The sequence below is a fragment of the Nelumbo nucifera genome, chromosome 1, assembly GCF_055504915.1.
Source record: "Nelumbo nucifera cultivar China Antique chromosome 1, China Antique-T2T, whole genome shotgun sequence".
NCBI classification, from domain to species: Eukaryota; Viridiplantae; Streptophyta; class Magnoliopsida; order Proteales; family Nelumbonaceae; genus Nelumbo; species Nelumbo nucifera.
In genome coordinates, this window is record NC_142649.1 from 206697077 (window position 1) to 206718682 (window position 21606).

General features: G+C 36.9%; 1 protein-coding gene across 1 annotated transcript; it reads right to left on the reverse strand.

Moving 5' to 3' along the window:
- Positions 1–860: 860 nt before the first annotated feature.
- LOC104610399 (protein NRT1/ PTR FAMILY 7.3-like) lies at positions 861–6374 on the reverse strand. Its single transcript, XM_010276990.3, has 5 exons — positions 6216–6374; positions 5712–5859; positions 3507–3724; positions 2558–3120; positions 861–2048 (listed from the first exon to the last, which is right to left on the reverse strand). The coding sequence occupies exons 1-5, from the start codon at positions 6240–6242 to the stop codon at positions 1166–1168; spliced, it is 1839 nt and encodes a 612-aa protein (XP_010275292.1). The 5' UTR covers positions 6243–6374; the 3' UTR covers positions 861–1165.
- Between the last annotated feature and the right edge of the window lie 15232 nt (positions 6375–21606).

Genomic DNA, 21606 nt, shown 5'->3' on the forward strand with positions numbered 1-21606 from the left:
CACCAAACTCGGTGTTTTCAGCCATGCATCGAGAATATCTCCCATACTTAATGTTGTCATTTATGGGAAGATGTTCCCAATGCATGGCTGCGATATGTTGGGAGGTTGGTGTGAAGTGCGCTATGTGAGGAGAAAATACGATTTCATTATGCTAAAGAGTAACAGAACATAACACTAAGTGACCCTGTATGTTCCCTCGGTTTGGTCATTTATGTATGTGAAGGATTTTCTTAAAACATACTCGTCAGGAATAAAAAGGTAATAGGGTGAGAAGCCTAAGTCTTAACATTCAGTGCCCGTTTAGGAGGGCTGGAGCTGAACATTTAGTGCCCATCTGTAAAGTAAAAGGAACAGATAGAGTGTCTATGGTTTTCTTCACAAGCTGTCAGCCTGTAAGATGAACAGATAAAGTGTATATAGTATTGTTCAAAAGCTGTCAGCCTGTAAAAGGAGCAGAAAACGCATCTTTTGCAGATACTGCCACAAAGGTAGACATGCATGATAATTGATAGAGAAGCCTTAAGAATTGCTGTTATGATCTTCATAGCAGCACCATGCTTGGCAAATGCAGAAGCCACACAGGAGTTTATGATGTAGGTCCTACCGAAGATACCCAATAATCTTAAAGAGTGAAAAATAGAATTCTTTGGTACGGAGGGCCTTTCTTGGTAGAAAGAATTCCTTACAAGTATCAGTCTGGGGTGCTGTCTTATCTGCAGCGTGCACCACCATGGGAGTGGCTCTGTTTGGTGATCTTGAACTTCCAGTTTGGTCATATCAGTTTCTGATGGGAGATCATTACATTTATATTGATTTCAGAATGTAAGAACAATAATTTTGAGAGCTACTCTGTAAAGGCATGAAACAAACAAATGAAAGACTAGCTCTTTGTTATGTTGAAACTCCGTACAAGCATATGCCCATTAGGCCTAGCAATGGAAACATGTTTAAAGCTAGTCCAAAAAGAAGAGCCTTAATCAGTATCACTGATCTCTTTCAGCTCTTTGAGACTATTTTTAACCACAATTCCATTGCTTGGGATAGGTGGGATTGGGAAGAGCTGAGTCAACGTGGGTTTCTATAATTACATCCATACAATCGACCCAACACCCCCACCTCCCTTTTATTTAATCAGTCATGTAAAATGGCGCCTTGACATTGCAGACTAGACACTGCAGCTATTCTCATTCTCATCTTCATCGTCCATGTCTACGAATTTCCCCTCCAGCTTGATATATTTGTACCACTTGGCGCACGCTACATACACAATGAAGTCTGCTGTTGTCAAAACAGCTAAGAGGAAGTAAAACCTGTCTAGATGGCCCTTGTTGAGATTTCCTGGAATCCATCCTGGCATATCATCTTCAGTAGAGATTTTCATGACAATGCTCACAAGCAAGCTACTCACATAATTCCCAAGTGAAATGGATGTCATGCAAAGTGCACTTCCAAAGCTCTTCAATCCATCAGGCGCCTGCCCATTGAAGAACACTAATTGACCCACATACATGAACACCTCAGAGGCTCCTATGAGTACATACTGAGGGATTTGCCAGAAGATGCTTAAAGAACTTGAACCTTCACAGTGTGTGCAATCTTTCTTTGCATACTTCAACCTATAACACTCCACGATTCCTGCCGAAATCATTGCCATTATTGCTATAACGAGCCCAACACCCATCCTCTGAAGCTCTGTAAGCCCTTTACCAGTTGTCTTTCTTAGTCTACAAACCAGAGGATCAAGAATTCGCCTGTAAATGAAAATGAAGGCGGCGACACTCAGAATGTCAAAGCTAGACATGCTTGCAGGGGGAATCCGGAAGTTTGCAATGGTAGTCTTCATGGCTGCACCTTGTTCAACAAAGAGAGAAGCCATTTGAGTGAAGACTACTGAGTAGATTATTGTGCATAGCCAAATTGGGAGAAGTCTCAGTATGCATTTAACTTCTTCAACTTGTGTTATTGTGCAGAGATTCCATGGAGTGCTAAGACCTTGGTTCTGAAGGGCAGTGTCCTTTGATGTGATGATCGCTGCTCTGTCCAAAAATCTGGTATCACATGCATTACAAGAACACCAGTTAGCATTGTTAACAGATTGATATTCAATGTAAAACTACCAGGATAAGTCCTATGTCTGTTAAAGTGCTTACTTGAAAGATAATTAAAATTGGGTTTGCATAACTAAATGGCAAGTGCACTTGCAGTGACATACATAGCCATTACAATTTGCGAGCAATGGACTGGACTGATGAGAATGAACACGAATTGCAGTAGGATGCCACACTTTCAGTTTTCCTAGAGAAACTATACTTTGATCTTCTTTTTCTTTTCCAACCCCAAAACAATTGTAATTTTAAGATGATTTATTTCTCAGAGCTGTTATGCTCTTCATTTTTCCTTTAAATACTGCCGAACCCGATCATTAATTTTTAAACTAAAATAGAGTGCTTGACATACTAGATTCCTCATTAACAAATTGAGCCATTTTAATTTAGACAACAAAGATAAAGAGATATAAATGCAAGCCATATATATAAACCAACAGATCTTAATTTACCTGAATCCTTCAGTGTGGAGCATCTTTCTGCCCCCAGCGATGACACATTGCTTCCCATCTACTTCATATAGATCGTCTCCACTTGGTGGCAATTCAGCCCTCCATTTCTTCGACGCCGCAATAATTACTTGGCAAAACCTAGAGAGAGGGTTTCCACTAGGTTTGAAATGCCTATACCTTGGGGTGCCAATGAGGAACAAAACCAATGCTACAAAGGCAGATCCACCAGAAACCCAAAAGCCCAAAGTCCACATTCCTTCATCCTCAAAATACCCCAATATGGTATTTGAGAAAAGGGAGCCAAGGTTCAAGGCTAAGTAGAAGTAACTAAAGAATGCAACCTTGGAGTGCCCTTCCCTAGGATCTCCCTCATCAAATTGATCTGCCCCAAAGGTAGCAATGTTAGGTTGGTACCCTCCATTTCCCAGGGCTATCAGGTAGATGGATACGTAAAATAAACCAATATGAAAAGCGGAGTGGGATCCACATGGGTTCTGCTCATTTCCACAACCAGTAGGCTTTACCAAGAAAAGGTATGATGACAGTGATAACGATACCAAACCCTGCCATTCAAACAAACACACTTCTATCAGGATATAATGAACTCCATTGCAAAAATGATTAATTATGAGACAATTAGAACAGAGCAAAGATATATCCTTTCCTCTGTTATTTGTTGTTGATGTATAGTTTCCAAGTTATTGATCACCAAAGTGTTTTGTTATCTAACAGAATAACTACAACGATTCATAGAGTCAAGCCTCTACAGGTCCAGATTGAAACCAGAGCAATATAGATTCCTATTTCCTAGTTCAGTTGAGTCAAGATCAAACTAGCCAAAGAACGAAATGGGTCAACTCAACTGAGCCATGGGTTGGCCGGCTGATTAGTTAGCCATCAAAGTCCTAGGCAAACAGGAAATTGATTGTGAAATAGTTGTTACACTTACCAAGACAAAGATAACTTGAAAGATAGCACATGTTTTGTATCTTCCCCAGTAGGAGTCACTAAGGAATGCACCAACTAGAGAGAAGATGTAAACAGTTCCAGTCCATTTGCTAACATTGTTTGCTGCATCAGCGTTATCCTGTTGTAACACCCTTGTCAAGAACAACACCAGGTTCACTCCAACTCCGAAGAAAGCCAGTGTAGCCAGCCCTTGATTCACTGTGTCAAAAATAAAAGAATACTACACGACATAAATAGCCTTACAAGCTTTGATTTAGTAGATAGTTCTTAATATTTAAGGAAGCAAATTAATGCTCGGACGTTACAGAGTCCTTAAATTAAATCACACAAGGGCGAGACTTAGATCATAAGGCATTCTTGTGTTCTTGCCTGAGAAAGCAAACTAGTTTGGATTTTGGAAGCAAATTAACCATTTTTCGCGGGAGGTGAAATAGAATAGTAACATAGTAAAGTGGAGACAAATTAATTAACTCCCTGCAGAGTTGCAGGAACCAGGGCAGCCAGAAAACGAAAGGATCCAAACATGGAAATAATATCTCGCCTACCAGACCAAACTTTCATGTCATGGGTCAAACGTGAAAGGACAATTAGGACATGAATGCAGACTTGCAGATGGCTTTTTTGCTCTAAAAAGTCTAGGGGTTTGTTTGTTTGATACTTTGATCAGACTTGACGGGCTACATCATCTTTTGGTTGCCTGGTTGGTGCACCGTCTTGATTCTTGAAAAGGGGGAGAGATTATAAAATGTATGCGGGTCATTTTGGTAAATATCGTGTGGCTAGGCTGTAGCCTGTAGGGAATAAGGATCTTTAATTCATCAAGGCATCCCCCCCTCCCCCTCCCCCTCCTGTTGTTCTGTGTCAATTCCTGGTTTTGTTGAAATGTCTTGGGTCTGCAAATAAGACACGTAATTCTGATTTGGGGAGCTCTGATTTGCCACGTGGAAAATAATTAAGACTAACCATCAGATGGGTCCCACTAAAAGAGGGGCTATCCCCAAAGTCATTGCCATAATTTATTGCATCTCGTGTTGGAAGTGGAACTTCCGAGGCGATTTTATGGAACTTTGGCCGGAGCGGAGGCCAAAGTTAAAATGAAATGAGTCATGCTCATGCATGATCTTCTCATCCTAGGACAAGCCGCATGTTTAGGGACTCCAGACCATTCAGGCTTCAGCGGGTCCCCAGTGTCACACAGTACCCAAGGCAACTGGGGCCAATGATGATACATCAAATGGTGAGTATCACACTATCAGTCAGTCAAGCAGAGAGATGGTGAGCCTATGAGAACTCTCAAGTGGGACCAGATGGTGACGTGTCTCGCTGTGTCACCCACACTTGCATGTTTTGGACCATGTGTACTGATTTGGGAGGTCCCCTTTTCATGTTTCTAACACAATGATAGAGTGACATAGTGATTTCATCAACGCCGACCCATCTGATGTTTATTATTGAAAAAAAGAAGGCGATGTGATTGATATGAAGCAGGTCGAATCATAAGCTTTCATATAATCACCGATTTCTGGTTATAATTGGTACTTATGGAGTTAACACTACAGGTGACTGTATATATAACGACCAAAAGCTCTTGTCAAATTAAAGGGAGAGAAAGATTACTAGTTGCATGTGTGCCTCTCTCTCTCTCTCTCTCTGAGCAGTGTCTGTGTGTCGTGTAGCTTTCTAAAGCCCATGGAGAAATGGAGCTTTAACACATGTTGGTTTGCCAAACAATCCCTTTATTTTTTTGTTGTATGTGTCTTTCATCGATATGGCAAAGACATGAAGACACTGTACAAGAAGCTAGAATGGAAGAAGCTTTTCTTTCTTTTATTTATTTTTTTTTATTTTTGGTTTCATGTGGAAGAAGCTATTATCTAATGCAAGTACAGAGCTCGCCTATCAAAAAAAAAAAATTAAAATTAAAAGCTAAAGAGAAAGAAACATAAATGCGTTATGGATATATATATATATATATATAAGCACAGAAGCAAGATTCGACTACTTTTCCTTCGTGGGAGGGAGAGGATGAAGATGCATTCTGTCCATGTATCATCATATCTTTTATAAAAAAAATGGTTTGGAAAAACTAGTTGGGAAGAATTTCAAAGAAGGAACCAAGAAGATGAAGAACAAACACTAATATTTGATATTTTTTCCTTATAATATTCTTAGCTTTGGAGATTACCAAGTAACAAAATTCCAGCAGCCCATTGCCCAGTTTTCTCTCGGATTGCAGGCCTCCCATGTAGATCCACAGTCCCATCAAGAGTGTATTCTTCCTGCTCTTCTTCCATCTTTCTACCCTCTACTTCTCCCAATTCATTGATCTTAGCCTGCAATTTTTTTTTTTTTTTTGAAAAGATAATAACTGATGAGCACAGTACTTACAGTAATGCATGTCTCAGAAACTTTAAGAGTAATGCATGTAAGAATCATAAGCATATATTGCTTTAACAAGTTTCAGAGAAATTAACCAGCAGCCTGTAACCTTCCACTATTAACAAGATTGAGCCAATAATCAAGCAGTATATATATATATATATATAAACACAGTAAGGAGTACGAGAGCTACAGAAACGTGGAAGATATATGACTGTGTTTCTATGGCAGAAGAAGATAAAACACAGAAACAGCAGAGAAAAGTCTGTTAATTTTGTTGTCATGAATCATGATCAGAACCGCTACTAACCTTCTTAGATACTTCAAACCATGCCATTGGTGCGTGGCCCCTGGGAACAGAGACTAGCTTGAAATTCTAAGCAAATATGAGAAAGATAGCTAGAGAAGGAGAGGTGACGATGATGGTGCTGAGCAAAGAAGAGAATAATTAAGTTTGGAGAAAGAAGAGAGGTGAGAGGACTGTTTAAATAGATGCTGAGAGGGTTGAGTGGACGGTGCAGATTAGACACAAGAAAGAAAGAAGGCCCACATGGCCAATTTTAACAGAGAAAAAAATGTAATTAGAAGATGCAATTTGTTGGGAGTGGAGAATGGAACGTGTTGTATATATGGACGAAAGCTAAGATACTATCTCTGTCAAATATCCACATTGTCTGTCGTTGGGTTGGTTAGATATTGATGGATTATTTAAAACTAGCCTCTTAATGGTTTCTTAGTGTTAATAGTCTTTTGACTAGCTCATTCCATATATAACCATTTCTTTCTATTAATTCTAATTGTTACCTTTTTTTTTTCTGAAAGCAATTGAATTTGAATTGGCCATTGCTTTAGTCATTTATTTTTATATAAATAAAATGGAAATTAATCTAGTTAAAGTAGAGGAGAGGAATTGAAGTTATCCTTGAGAATAGTCGAACTATCTCATTACTTTACATGTTTTGTTCTGCATCGATCCCTTTTGATCCCCATCTTTTCCTCAATTATTTTGCAATACAGATTCCATTTTTATACCCATTGTCTCTGTGAGAAAATTGGGTTTTCTAGATCTCTCTTTAATGTGCATGGCTGGGCTGAAATTTGAAATAGAGCAGAGATACATCTCAATATTTCTTCATTAGATCACCTTTTCTTCACTTTTTGTTGCACCCCAAGTTGCCAAGACATCTTCCTCATGCATTCTAATATGCCAATTCACTTTTCTTCCAACACAAAAAAAATATTCTTGGTGTCTTTTAAAAGGTGTGTTTTCTAATTTTTCTTTAATATGTAACCAATAAATTATGATCCGTTTGACAAGAATGTCATGGTTTCACACTAATACGTATTGGGGAGTCCATAATTAATCCTAGCTTGATCCCTATTTTCAGATAATATAAATTAATTTCCAGATTGCAATAACAATTCTAAAGAAATTTGGGTATTTTCTAGGGTTTTTGCTGACTTCTGTTTTAATTTGCTTGTATTTTTGTTCAGTAAATATACAACACTCAAGATACCTGAGATAAAACATCAACCAGGGAAAGCATGTTAATCATCTCTCGTATTAACTGATTGGTTAACTAACTTGGGCACTCTATCAGACCAAATTTGCTTCCACCAATAATACCAGATTCTTGTCAAATGCTCTCCATGAACAGTGAGGTTGCTTATCATCAGAAAATGAGACGTGCTCAAACCAGTCCCCCTAAAGTTAAGAAATTAAGAAATTGCTGTAAGCCTGTTAACAAAAGTGTTTTGAACCCGCATATGATGGACACTTGTCTTCTTGGGTCCCAAATGAACCCTAGGAAGGTCCAAACTAACCAGCTGGCGATCGAGAAAGAAAAATGTTCCATGGCTTACTTTTACAAAGAAAAGTTAAACAAGAGGACTACAGCTAGCTGTTGTGTATTGATAAAACTCACCTAGGGCTTCCCTAAGATTGACGTGGCATCTAATTGAATAGAGATCCGGTCCCCTCCTGTCAAACTTGTCAGGTCTCTCCTATACAGCCTTGCATAAGCTTTGTTACACTAATAAATATGTGCTTGGATAAGGACAATATTATGTGTGAAATGTCAAAGTAAATAGTTAGTCTCCATTTGTTTGGATGTGAAAGGCAATGTAGAAGGGAAGGGGTGCAAAAATTTTTACCCCTCTTCACCTTTTATGGGGACAAATTTTGGGTCCCCTCTTCTTTTTTGCATTGAGACTTTTGAGCCAAAAATGGGGAACTTGTTTTACGCGTACAATACAATACTTATAAGCAAGAGTTGGATTGCAGGGTTTGATACAAAGTCTGAACCATTAATAAATTGTGGGTCAATACTTATATACAAGTATTTTTCTATATATATTAGTATCTTAATATGTGGAAATTTGAATGATTAAATTGTGGGTCAATCCTTATATACGAGTATGAGCATTTTTCATGTATTAGTATCTTAATGAGTCGGTGGTTAAATAAAAGCCGTCGGCGGCTTACCTTTATGCCGGCGGTCATGATGAACCACCGGCTTTGCCCATTTTTCTTTCTTGTAATGAGTATACAAGTTCCAAATGATGAACCCACCGGCGAACATAGGTACGAACTTATACAAATTCCGACACCATGGGTCCAGTAATCGATGGAATTACAGCATGTTATTCATGTCTTGTGCATATGGGGTCCTACACAAATAGCCACACTGTATCCATTGTTTCAGAAGTCATTCCGTATTTTCTATTTTTTTGCTGTTGGTGGTAAGCTAGACTAGAACACATGGCCGACTCATGGTTCCCTTTGCTTATATTTATTTCTTCTTTATTAGTTACCTTTTTTGGTGGAAAATCTAGACTCCAACACCTCATTACTTAGATGTAATACTTGTTAGTGTGAGTGGCTATATGCCCTCAAATGGATAACCTTGGTGTATGGATAAATTGTATGGCCGGTGGTTCAGCCTACACCAATGGGTAAAAATGTTCCTACTGTACTCTTATCAGATAAATATACTGTTGCCATGTCAGCTCCATGATCTAGCGGGCTGAACAAGTCCAAGTGCACCTAAATCCATGCTGCAAACATTTATTACTGTTAGCACTCTAACGGTGACTTTCTTGAACGTTTGTCCTCTATCAATCTGCTGTTGAATGACCAGGGACATCATAGCTCGGTTCCAATATGAATCCTACCACACATAATATACTTATCTCCTACCAAAAACCCCTTTTTCAGCTCCCTGCCCTACTAGTTGATCGTGAGAAGGAGTCGTCCACTCACGTTCGAACCAGAGAAGAAAGGTGACTTCTTCATCCTTTCTTCAAGTGGCGGAAATCTCAGCTTGACTTGAAAATCTGGTTGGGGCTAGCAATACTTCTTTCAAACCCATATACACAGTGACATCTCTCTCTACTTTGATGCAGAGAAAGAAAGAGAAAGAGAGAGAGAGAGAGAGAGAGCACCAGTAGACGGTTGTACGTAGTGGGGACTCAGACAAGTCTAAATCAAAGCGCTGAAGAATCAAAATGCAGCAGAATTTGATGAGCTCAAATGGGATATGGAACAATATTCGTGTCTTCTCATGTCCTGTGTGTAAGTAGTAGAGGAATAAAATTCAAACTGGTAGGTGACACTTTAAATCAATCACTGGAGCTATTTGCACAGGGCGGTTGCTATCACCGAGTGGGACAATGAAAAGCAGCTGCTCGTATTCAATTGATGCTCGACTTATCAACAGCAGCCGATGGATCGATCCAAATTAGATTTTCACTCCATTTTGTGATTATCTCCATTTAGTATAAGCAGAAAAGAATATCTTTAATTTTCTATGCAAAAGCGGCTTATCATCTGCAGCCATGTTTCCAAAGTCACCAGCTTTTTCGGATTTTTGTCAAATCAAATTATCGTGTTGGCGTGTCAGATCCCACTTTCTGAGAAAATGAAACGTCACCTTCCTTAATGTCCAACCGAGCTCGTCGACGACCGACCGACCGGGAAACCATCCACAGAAACAAGCTACTACTGACGGTCTACTCAGGTCCATGGTAATTAATTAACCACCATATATGTTTCAAAATTTCAATTGGTTACTTCTTTCTGTGGTGCTGGAACCACTATTTGTCTGATGGGTATAACTTTTTTCCGATCAAACATGTTATCATGCGTCAATTCTTTGATTGTATCAACCATGAAACAGATGAATATAGATTCATCTACACTCTTTGATAATTACACCCCAAGTATCTTTCTGAGATATATATCATCACCCGCTAGCTTCATCCTTTACCTAATTGAAGATTTGTTCTTATCAAATGATTGCTTAATTTGGTAATGGCGTGTTACGTCATAAGATGGCAGCAGTGAGAAATGATGTCATAAAGGAGGGAGATGGCCATGAAAATCAACCTGCACAAACTTTATATATTATGACATAAACCACTATCTACAGTAACCTGACAGACGGTAGTCTACAGTTCCCTTTTGTGTTCTCCCAGGTTAACAGTTACCACAGGTTATAGAAGGAGGTCAAATTTGGTAGGGTCATCTAAATTAAGTTTCCTCTGTAGCCACTTTCTTCTTCTTCTTCTTCTTCTTCTTCTTCTTCTTCTGTGTGTGTGTGTGCGCTCTTGCAGACTGACTGATAGTGGAATAAAAGCAGTGAATGCGCCTGCAACTGTTTGATAAGCAAATCTTCTTTTATATGTATAGTTTGAATCACAAAGGGAGGCATCATGACTTTCTACTTGTTAATGGAGATAGACAGCTGTAGTCGATGGATCATTGTCATCTTTCAGCTTGTTACATTGAACATGAAAAGTGTTTTGTTGGTTTCTCTAAATACTTTGCTACTGTAGTCGCTTGCTTGCTTTTACTAGGAGGGGTCTTCTCTTTCATATTTCTATAGTAGAGTAAATGGGTCCTTTAGTACTAATCTTTCTAGTTCCCTCTGGATATGGCAATATGCGGTTTTCAATTGGGAGATGGACCTCTTATTTACTCATGAACCCAATTGAAAAAACTGGTGTAGAAGTAGGGAAAGAACAAATTTGCAATTATGGGTGCTTCAATTGTGGCTGTTCTTGGTTGCTCACAAACAAAAGCTGTAAATGGGCTTTCCAGTTTCTCACAATTTTAAGCACCTTAATTAAATCATCCAACTTGGTACATTTTTATTCGAATCATGGTTGGTTCCTTTGTGGAGTAATTGCCAACCAGAAGACACGTTCTAAATGGAATAAAGATGATGGGGCACTGGATTCAATTTCAAGCGGCTACTTTGTCGCAACCGTCGCATTATGTTATGTAGATAGCCAAAGACAATAGTAATTTCAAAAGGTCCTTTGTTGCTTTTACACAAACAGGTTCACAGCATCACACCTTGGGAATATTATAATATACCACACAAAGAGAAAAACCCAATTATCAACCCATAAAACCCAAAATAATGGCGTATAGATCTTGTTGCGGGCTGCACATGTACGCATCCAAGGAATTCGGACCAAACATACTCAACATGAAAGAAAAGCAGCATTATCAGATGCTACTATTAATCAGCTCTCCGAATCATCCATCAGTGAGACTCTCCAGGTCTGACAAGTGTTGGGGCTGATTTTCTTTTCTTCTTAATCTATTCCTTTTCCTGGGGCAGATGTGTGATGGGTGGAACCCTTTAGATGCATGATGGGTCTGCAATTAAACTTGTAGTCATGTCTGAACTTGGTACCTACTTTGAACATTTTTCAGGAAAGAAAAGCTCCATACTTTTGAAATTCTTCCAGAACCTGTCCACAAAAAAATAAATTATACAGACTGACTTATCTCTAGTTACTTAAACAACAAAGACTCCTAGCCCTAGTTAGAGAAGCATTTATTATTTTACTAGTGATCTGAAACACAAAAATTTGACTGTAATTTTACATTGGAACTCCAATCAGTTCCAATAACAACCTAAAAGGACTCCACGTGATGCTAATTGTCAGTCTTTCAATGGGAGAGTAAATCCTTTTCTTCTTTTTAGGCTTCTTTTTTCATTAACAAACACGAGGCTGAGAGGCTCCAATAATGGGATTGGCTTATTAATTAAAGAGTTCAAACTTATTCAAGGGTGGACAGTACCATCTCTCTACGTGGCTAAACAGAGGTGGTCATCATCCAGATATATGACAATAGGAGAATCCCATCCTTCAATATTTTACAGTTGAAACAAGAGGCAAAGGATGTTTAGTTTGGGCAATAATTAATTAAATCTTTCTTAACTCATTAACGTAAAACTATAGTTGTGCCAAGTGGAAGGTTGATTTAGTCAAATCCAAAACATCCATCTAGTTGGGGTTCCTTAAGGTTGGCAGCACCAATGATTTATCCATGTCAGCTTTATACCAGTTACAATCTATCCTGGGACCCATCTATCTGTCTTCTGTTTTCAAATTTTATATCAATTCCCTGCATTGCCTAAACTCTTTCTTCCTTAGTTTTAGCATTGGTTGCTTAAGAACTTCAAATTGGTTAAAATATAATTTGATTTTTATATCAATTCCCCACATTGCCAAAACTCTTTGCTTCCTTAGTTTTAGCATTGGTTGCTTAACAACTTCAAATTGATTAAAATATAATTTAATTTTTATATTAATTCCCCACATTGCCTAAACTCTTTGCTTCCTTATTTTTAGCGTTGCATCATACTAATTTTGGTTGCTTAACAACCTCAAATTGATTAACATATAACTTTGGTTGCTTAAGAGCATCAAACTCTTTAATTAAAATGTATTCGAAGACATCTTGGATAGTTATAAGCCACAAAATAGGGGCCAAGGTGCAAAAGGCACTAGTTTAATTATGAGCTAATGGCCACATGTATTAGTTGCATTAAATCTCATTATCATATGGCCTTTGGAAGGCTTAGGTTTGAAGTTACAGCACCTACTTTGACACCCAGCTGATCACGACCTAACATTGAATGGGTTCGAACTAAGATGTTGGCTATATATCATTGGATTGGACCCGTCCAGTCCAAAATCAATTTGGATGGATTGGACAGACCAACAAGGCATACTGGATTGGACCAATCTGATCCAAAATATTTCCGTCCAAAACAAATTTATATTGGATTGGGTTGGATTAAGCCAATATCTGATCCATTGATATCAGATAAGAATAGGGGTCAATGGACTGGATTTGGGTTGAAACCAATCTAAATCAAAATGAATTTGAACAGATTGGATGGTCCAGACATTGAATTGGACCAGTCCAAATTGGTCCAAAACATTCATTGGATTGGATTGGACCTGATCCATTTATAATGGACTCACATTGGACTGGATCGGATTAGACCAAATCCAGTCCAATTGACACCCCTAGTATCAGCTACTGGGTTGCTGATCAGTCCACCCTTGAACGAGTATTGCAAACTGAGACTTTTTTTTTGTTTTCTTAATTTGGAGTTGTAGAAGTAGAGCAGATTTGGTCAAGTCTTTAAGGCCACGTTTGGTACTGCTTCCTCAACAGGCTTTTTGTGCTACTTAAGTTAGGGAAGCCAAAAGCCAGTCCGAGAAGAGAAACCCATCTGGTTCAAGTGCACATAATAAATAGGGGTGTCCATTAGACAGGATTTGGTCCAATCCAATCAGGTCCAATATGAGTTCTGTTACAAATCCAGGTCCAATGCAATCCAATGAAAACTCTGGGCCATTTTGGACCAGTCCAATTCAATAGTTGGATTGTCCAATCTGTTCAAATTGATTTTAATTTAAATTGGTTCCAATCCAAACCTGGTCTATTGGCACCTGTATTCTTATCTTCTATCAATGGATCAGATATTGGTTCAATCTGATCCAATCCAATACAAATACATTACAGATGGATCAGATTCAATCCAATCCTGTATATACTTTGATCCATTAAGTCTGCCCCACCCTGATTCCCCTGTCTATGTAATGCCAAAAAAAAAAGAAATAATTAGGGCAGTATACCCCATTTGTATTGAAGAGTTACTGTAAGAGTTTACATAAAAATTCCAAGCCCTGATGTTTCAGAACCCAGAACTGGGGATGAATAGGTGGAAGGCATCAGTATGATTGACATGAAAATGATGTATCAATCTCAAGAACAACGAAGACCGGTTTTATTTGCTTGCCAAAAGGAAAACAGAATGAGGTTTATTCAATGGAAGTAGAATATATGTGGTTTGTCTAGTAAATCAGATTCTCTTCAATTATAAGTTGGAGAATAGAGAAGAAAAGCATTAAACCAAATCAATGTTGCATCCATTTGACAATGGATTCACAATTATTGAGGTATTGGATGCCTTTTATACACACTTATTAGTCTAGTCATCTTCTCTCCTATTTAGTGCTGTGGAATAAACCATTTGTCATCATTATACACCAAACACATAAAAATGTATATTCAAAACATATGAACCCCGGCCATATGGGTAGTAGGGAAGTTCATGGCTACTGTTTTTTCTGATTAATTATATTCTGTGTCTCCTGTGGATTAATACATGACACAACTATGGAACATGTTTCCATACAATGAATCAATTTCATGTCATCCTCACAACAAATAATACAACAGAATTATCAGAATAACATGGCCTACCACATTAATTACTTTGTACAATAGATAATAGAGAGAGATCCCTGAAGAGTGAATGTGCTTACACGTCTCTTCTTTGTGTTCCTCCTGCCATCAGTTACATTTGAGAAGTTCGTGTATTTTAATTTGATTTCGATGGTTAAAGAATAATCCTTTTTAGGCCAGGCTATGTTTGGTTTGAAGGAAAATGTAGGAAAAGGTAGGAAACCTTTACAAACCTTGTATTGATTTTCCTGTCTTTTCTTTCCTTTCCTCCCTTTTCCTTCAAACTAAACATAGCCTTAGTGTCATTTGCATCTCCCGAATCCCGATGTTCAGTATTATTTTTTTCTTATAAAAAAAATGAAGAAATTGTGATGAAAATTTGACATGTATAAATTTCAATGATCCAACATTTGGATCTGGTTTTGAAGTCCTAGTTATTAAAAGGATTGATTGCGTTCGTTTGTCAAATTACCAAGTTAAGGCTCTTCCAGTATAATTATCAGGTTGGACCTGATAAACCCGGTTGGTTTTAGTAATCACAGACCTAATGGCGTTTGGCAGGAGGCCCTCTGTGTAATTAAATTTCTTATTGGGTCAAACATATCAACCAAATTTCTTATTGGTTTTCTCTAAGGCATTTCTGTCATAGTAGCATCATATAAATGTTTTGTTCTCCCTCACTTTTTCTTGTTTGGTTGAGCATTTTCAACCAAAACTTAATGTCTTATATTCTCTTAGAGTCATTTTTGGAGAAAATGTCAACACTTTCACCTTTTTGCCTATGTGGTGTCTAGTTGACACCAAATAACAATATAACATGTGCATGGAATTTGGAGTTATTTTACCGAATTCCAAGGCTTAAGCCTATGGTATATGATATCTTAAGTCTTAACAGTGGTTCCATTTGTTTGAATTATTTTAAAAGACTTAAAGCCTTGAAGCATGAGGAGTATGCCTTAAGATAAGGCATAAGGCATAAGGCATAAAAAGGCGTAAGCCTAAGTATCAATGATATTTAATGATTTAATGCAAAAAAATTATATATTTTATACATTTGTATAGTTTAAAATATATGAAAGAAATACTTCAATAATTTTTTACCAAATAAAAGGAGTAAAAATGAAAATCCAATAGCTAAATCAAGTTCTATTAATTTCTCTTAGTGTTTTAGAAGAGTTCAATGCAAAAAAAAAGCCAATCAAGTTCTTATTTTCTTCCTAGATAAATCAAGTGCGATTTTTTTCTTTATTATTTCTAAACCTAAGATCCCATGTGTGTTATTTTTCTCATTTCTTTTCTTAATGGATTTATTTCTTTTTTATTGTTTTTTTTTTGCATGGACACATGAGTTGTTTCATTTCTTCTGAACTGTTGGCCATAAATCTAATATCAATTACATGGATGATTCTTCATATGTTTATTTTCTTCTAAATTGGACATTTGAATAATTTGAAAACTTTGCATTTTGAAACGTGAAATATAAAATGTTTATAATTGTTAGTTAATTAGTTATTATTTTACCTAATGCTTATAAGCTAGAACTTATTTATATTTTATGAATATTTATACCTTTTACCGTTCTAACTTGATATATTATATGTTATTCTAATATTTTATAAACTTTAGTTTTTTTCTTAATTTTTGAAGCTTACGCTTCATCCTTTTAGGTCATTACGCCTCAACTATGCCGTTAACCTTTGAAAACCATGTTTGTTTGCTCTATTTATTGTTTGTCCTGATGCACCAATGTTGCATATTCCATTTAAAACAATCGGCCATCAACTATGAGTGGCCTTGGTGCCAAACATCCATACTGGTCCATCTCTTTTGCTGGTAATGTAATAGTACTAGTTCTCTTTGTGCAGCTTATACTTTTGTTAGGTCTATTGTGGTCCTACCAAGTACCAATATGCCATAATAGGTCTTTTGGAGCCATTTGACATTTGAAATGCCATTTCCTTTTTGGTACAGTAGTGAATGGTGAATGTCTTTCTTGGTGCTGAATGACACACCCTGTGTTGAGCATTAAATGCAGCTAATTTGTGGCAAAAAAATTGTTGCATGAATTGCATTTGAAGCAACAAAAAAAAAAAAAAAAAAAAAAAAAAAAACTTGAGCTAGCAATAACATGTCATAATTGAATCTTTTACCTTTTTAAGGTGAAATATTTTTAACGTGATTGATTGAGATTTTGATTAACATGTAGAAAATATTCAAAATGCACTGTAGTTGGACTACCAATCCATTTTCCTAAAATTTATGCATTTTCTCAAAGATTTGTTATGGGTGGCACATAGCAATAGTTTGATACAATCATGTTAAGTGTGTATGTTTATATCTTAACGCTTTAGCTGTTCAGCAAGCTGTGGAATCAATTGTGGGGTTCCATGCCCGTAATAAATTCATGGGCCCCACTGTAAAGATGCAGGCCCCATGTATTTAAATACTGGTGTAGAACCTTATCATTAGTTCCACAGCCCCGCTGAACAGCTAAAGTGTTCAGCTAAACCTTTCTCGTCAAAGACCTTTACCAGCAAGCCAGCTTCATTTAATAATGGACTCATATACAAATTTTACTCTGTTTGGTCTTATTAAAATCCGAATCTATCAAGATTTATTTTATATCATGTATAATTATATAATTTTTTTAATTATACTTATATAAAATTTATTATTATTTTTTGTTTGCCATCTCATATTGTATACATAATTGTTATGCCAAAAGTATCATTGCCTACACTCATACCTTTTTTTATCCCAAATTTTACTCTAGGTGGATGGGTGGCCACCTAAAGTTTTATTATTTAAGGGGGGCATTCTACAACATGAATTGTTTTTCTTGTTGTTAGTTCCTAAAATAAATCAAAACCATCTGGTTTGAAAACATATTGTTTTTGAAAACAAAAAACATGTTTGTGGTTGGGTATTGTTTTCTGTTTTCAAAACTGAAACAAAAAACACATGTTCTTGTATCTGGTTTCAAAAACATGTTCTCATCTGATTATTCAACATCTTGTTCCAGAAATCATCTAATTTCTATACTAAAAATTTTGTTTTTTATTTTAAAAACCAATATTTTGTTGGTTCCAAAAGCATGTACTATTTTTTGAAACAAAACCAACTTGTTTCTTTTTGAAAACAAAAGCAGATTTCAAGAACAATTTTTTTTTTTTACTGATGTGGTAAGCAAATAAAAAACATTCATGTTGTAGAACGCCCCTTAAGAAAGCACTAACAAAGCAGGAAAAGGACATAGCCCACCTTGCCCCAAGCCCGAGATACAATGACTCTCTCCCTGAAAACACTACACCGCCCATACACGTATCCTATTTCTACCTATACTTGGTGAAACTATCAAAGCCATTAGTGTGGAATCCTCTAGTCTAGCCAGTTTGGTTGTTTATTGTTAAAAATTGTCATTTTGTTCCTTTCATATTTCTCATAAGGCTATGTTTGTTTTGATATAAAATAAGAGAGACACGGAAGGTTGAAGAAGGAAAACTGTTTAAGGAATTTTGTGAAAGATCTTAAGAATTTTCCATCAACTTTGTGTTTTTCTTGTTATCTATCAAACCAAAGACAACCTAAAAGAAACTTTTCTACTAAAGCCAACTTTTTTGCCATTTCCATCTCATTCTTTTACAATTGATGTGTCAATGATTCCATGCTACCTATGGCCTTAAAGTTTATCAATATCAAAATATCATTCTAGTGTATGATATTCCCTTTCAAAATTATTCTTTTAGCTTCCAACTCATTTATATGAGATAGGATTAGCTGAGTGCAATATATGTTCAACAGGCTGTGGGATCAATGATATACCCCAACCAATCTTTTAATACATGGGCTTATAACCATTCAACCTCTTGTTGTGGGTCTCATGTATTTTATCAATGGACTGGGATGTTATCATTGGTTCCACAGCTTGCTATACTAATTCAAATTACATTTGTTCACCTTGTGTTGTTTAGACTTCATCGTACATGTATTTTTTTTAACTTCTAGAGAAGTCTTCGGCTCAAAATTTGATCTCCCCCAAAATTTTGAGAGACAATTTTACTTCCATGCATCAAATTTTGATCTATCTAATTTTCAAGGATCGCACATTGGATAGATATAAGATCCTCTTGAAGTTTAATGGGAATTTGCCCTCAATTTGCAGAGTATATGGTTGTGATTTGTTAAATATTTTCTTTTAAACTAAGGGCCCGTTTGATGTTATCATTGGTTCCACAGCTTGCTATACTAATTCAAATTACATTTGTTCACCTTGTGTTGTTTAGACTTCATCATACATGTATTTTTTTAACTTCTAGAGAAGTCTTCGGCTCAAAATTTGATCTCCCCCAAAATTTTGAGAGACAATTTTACTTCCATGCATCAAATTTTGATCTATCTAATTTTCAAGGATTGCACATTGGATAGATATAAGATCCTCTTGAAGTTTAATGGGAATTTGCCCTCAATTTGCAGAGTATATGGTTGTGATTTGTTAAATATTTTCTTTTAAACTAAGGGCCCGTTTGATGTTATCATTGGTTCCACAGCTTGCTATACTAATTCAAATTACATTTGTTCACCTTGTGTTGTTTAGACTTCATCATACATGTATTTTTTTTAACTTCTAGAGAAGTCTTCGGCTCAAAATTTGATCTCCCCCAAAATTTTGAGAGACAATTTTACTTCCATGCATCAAATTTTGATCTATCTAATTTTCAAGGATTGCACATTGGATAGATATAAGATCCTCTTGAAGTTTAATGGGAATTTGCCCTCAATTTGCAGAGTATATGGTTGTGATTTGTTAAATATTTTCTTTTAAACTAAGGGCCTGTTTGACGTGTCTTTCTGTGCGATCTTTTGGTTGTTTACAAGCCAGGCAGACCAACTTTTGGTCTATTCCCGTTTGGTTCGTGGAAGATTTAGCCGCCAAAAGACGGAGCGCTGAAAAGACACGAGAAGCCCATTTTGGGCTGATTTCGGGAAGCTCCAACTGAAGTTTTCGCGTCTTTCACATTTTATTCTCGTACAAAAAGACATGATACTACCAAATTAGCTTTAGACTGCTCAGATCTTCATACAAAAGTCTAATACGTCTTTTAATTGTCAGAGCTACCAGAAGATCTTCCCAAAAAGACTTGTCAAACGAACCCTAAATATTTATAGTGTCTTTTTATTGGTCTATATAAACCCGTGGGCAAGAATAGTAAATCATCTTGTTTTTATTCTTCTACCCTTCTCTCTCTCTCGTGACAATGTGAACGGATGATGCCCGACACATGGACCCATCACCCATGGACCATGCGTGCGTTTAGCTGGATCCAAGTCTCAACAGCATTTGGAATACGGAATCCAGAATCCATATTCGACCGCAGTTCTATGAAAACAAAAGTCCAGTGAGGAATTAAACAAGTTTTGGGCCCTGCCAACTGTTGTTGGGCATTTAGGGCTTTAGTCAAATGACACTAGATCCTGTATGCTTTGACATAGGTCAGGCTCAAGCCCTTGTCCTGGCTGAGATCCGAGTCTCATTCTATCATTCCACCCGGCCCTAAATCTGAGGATTCTGAGCTACATACATGGAGGGCGGAGGCATTCCCTAAAACTAAGAGTAAAATGGGTAAATTCTGAGTTTGCCCTATTAGTATTATATTTTCTCTCGGACTCCTCAAATTCCAAGCGAAGAACTACTTCAAACATTTAGTTGATAAAGCTTTACAAAGTAGTGGTGGGTGGATGGAGCTGTAGCAGACCGGACATTGGACATGTACAAGTCCTTGTTTCATCATTACAAACAACCCCTCCATGTGGCTATGATAAGACAAGTACTCTCTACCAAAAGGATCTAGGTGCCCTACCCCAGAGATTTTTCCCCATATGTTAATTAATAAAAAGGCGCTCTCTCTCTCTCTCTCCACTAAGTAAAACCCTAAATAAAGGGATTTAGGATTATATGGCCCCATATGTTAATTAATAAAAAGGAGTCTTAGTAGGCCTTTTGGAGCTCACTACATCTTTATCAGTAAAAAAAAAAAAAGCTCACTAGATACATTACCCCATTTTCAAAGATAGTTCTAGAGCAACAGCCTTGTGGCAAGTAACAACAAAATGCCTTTTTTTCTGTGCATTTGTTTTAGGACAGTGCAATGATCATCAAAGGCCATGTGTAACAAAGGTGCCAGAGCGCCACTATGGAGGATTGGGACCTACCATTTTGGTGGGTCCCCACCCCACATTAAAGCTAAGAGGATAAGCTATATGAAGTGTGGAGGGCATGGGTCCCCAATATTACAACACATAGCAATTGAGACACCAAGGGCACAGTCACCATTGCTTCTTTTCTTTCTTTCTATTTCTATTTATTTATTGTGTTGAAGGGACTCTCATTGTACCAATTTGGTTACATCTACTTGAATTTTTTTAGCAAAATGAAGCTTCAAGGCAGAGCATTTACTAGCTGCTGTGCTTTATCTTCGAGACATGATTAACATAAAGATAGAGGATGAAGTGATCAGTGAGCTAGGCGCTCAATGAAAAGGTGTAGAAAAAAAAAAAAAAAAAACTTGTTCCTCTTTTCATGTCTCTACTTTCTACTAGCATATATAAGAGATGAGTCAAGTTAGATTAATATGTTGGGCTTTGAGGCCCAGCCCATTGAGTACAAAACAGTAGCCTCTATAACCTAGCTTCTCAAACCCATGTCTAGCCAGCCCATCTGCAATCCTAAACTTTCCTTTTGGTGCATATATGTGTTTTGTAACCAGCTATGTTTAGAATGAGTACATATCCTTTGTCTGTTAAATCATATTCTCTTCAAATTGTAACTGCAAGAGCAAGAAGGAAGAAAGCATTCACTTTGTTAATTTCTTTGCACTTAATCTTTTACACCCATTCGGCCATGACTTCTGCAGACCAAAATTAATGAAGTATTGGATTCTTTTACAACCAGTTTCAGGCTTTGCTTAAAGCAAATATAAATATGTAAGATAAAGCCCATGAAATCATCTTGAGCCCTTCAAAGTATCATAAACAGTAGATGGATTCTCTCCTTTTTTTTTTTCTTTTTTTTTTGCAATAAAATACTTTCATTTTAAATAAATATGTGTGCATTTTGTGTCACAGAGCTCTAGTGGAGCTA

Excerpts from the sequence above, each read along its gene's own strand:
- LOC104610399 (XM_010276990.3), bottom strand. The coding sequence starts at position 6,242 with ATGGCATGGTTTGAAGTATCTAAGAAG. Across the intron at positions 5,860-6,215 it reads GGTTTGAAGTATCTAAGAAG|GCTAAGATCAATGAATTGGG; the intron begins GTTAGTAGCGGT and ends AAAAAATTGCAG. Across the intron at positions 2,049-2,557 it reads CTCCACACTGAAGGATTCAG|ATTTTTGGACAGAGCAGCGA; the intron begins GTAAATTAAGAT and ends ATGTGATACCAG.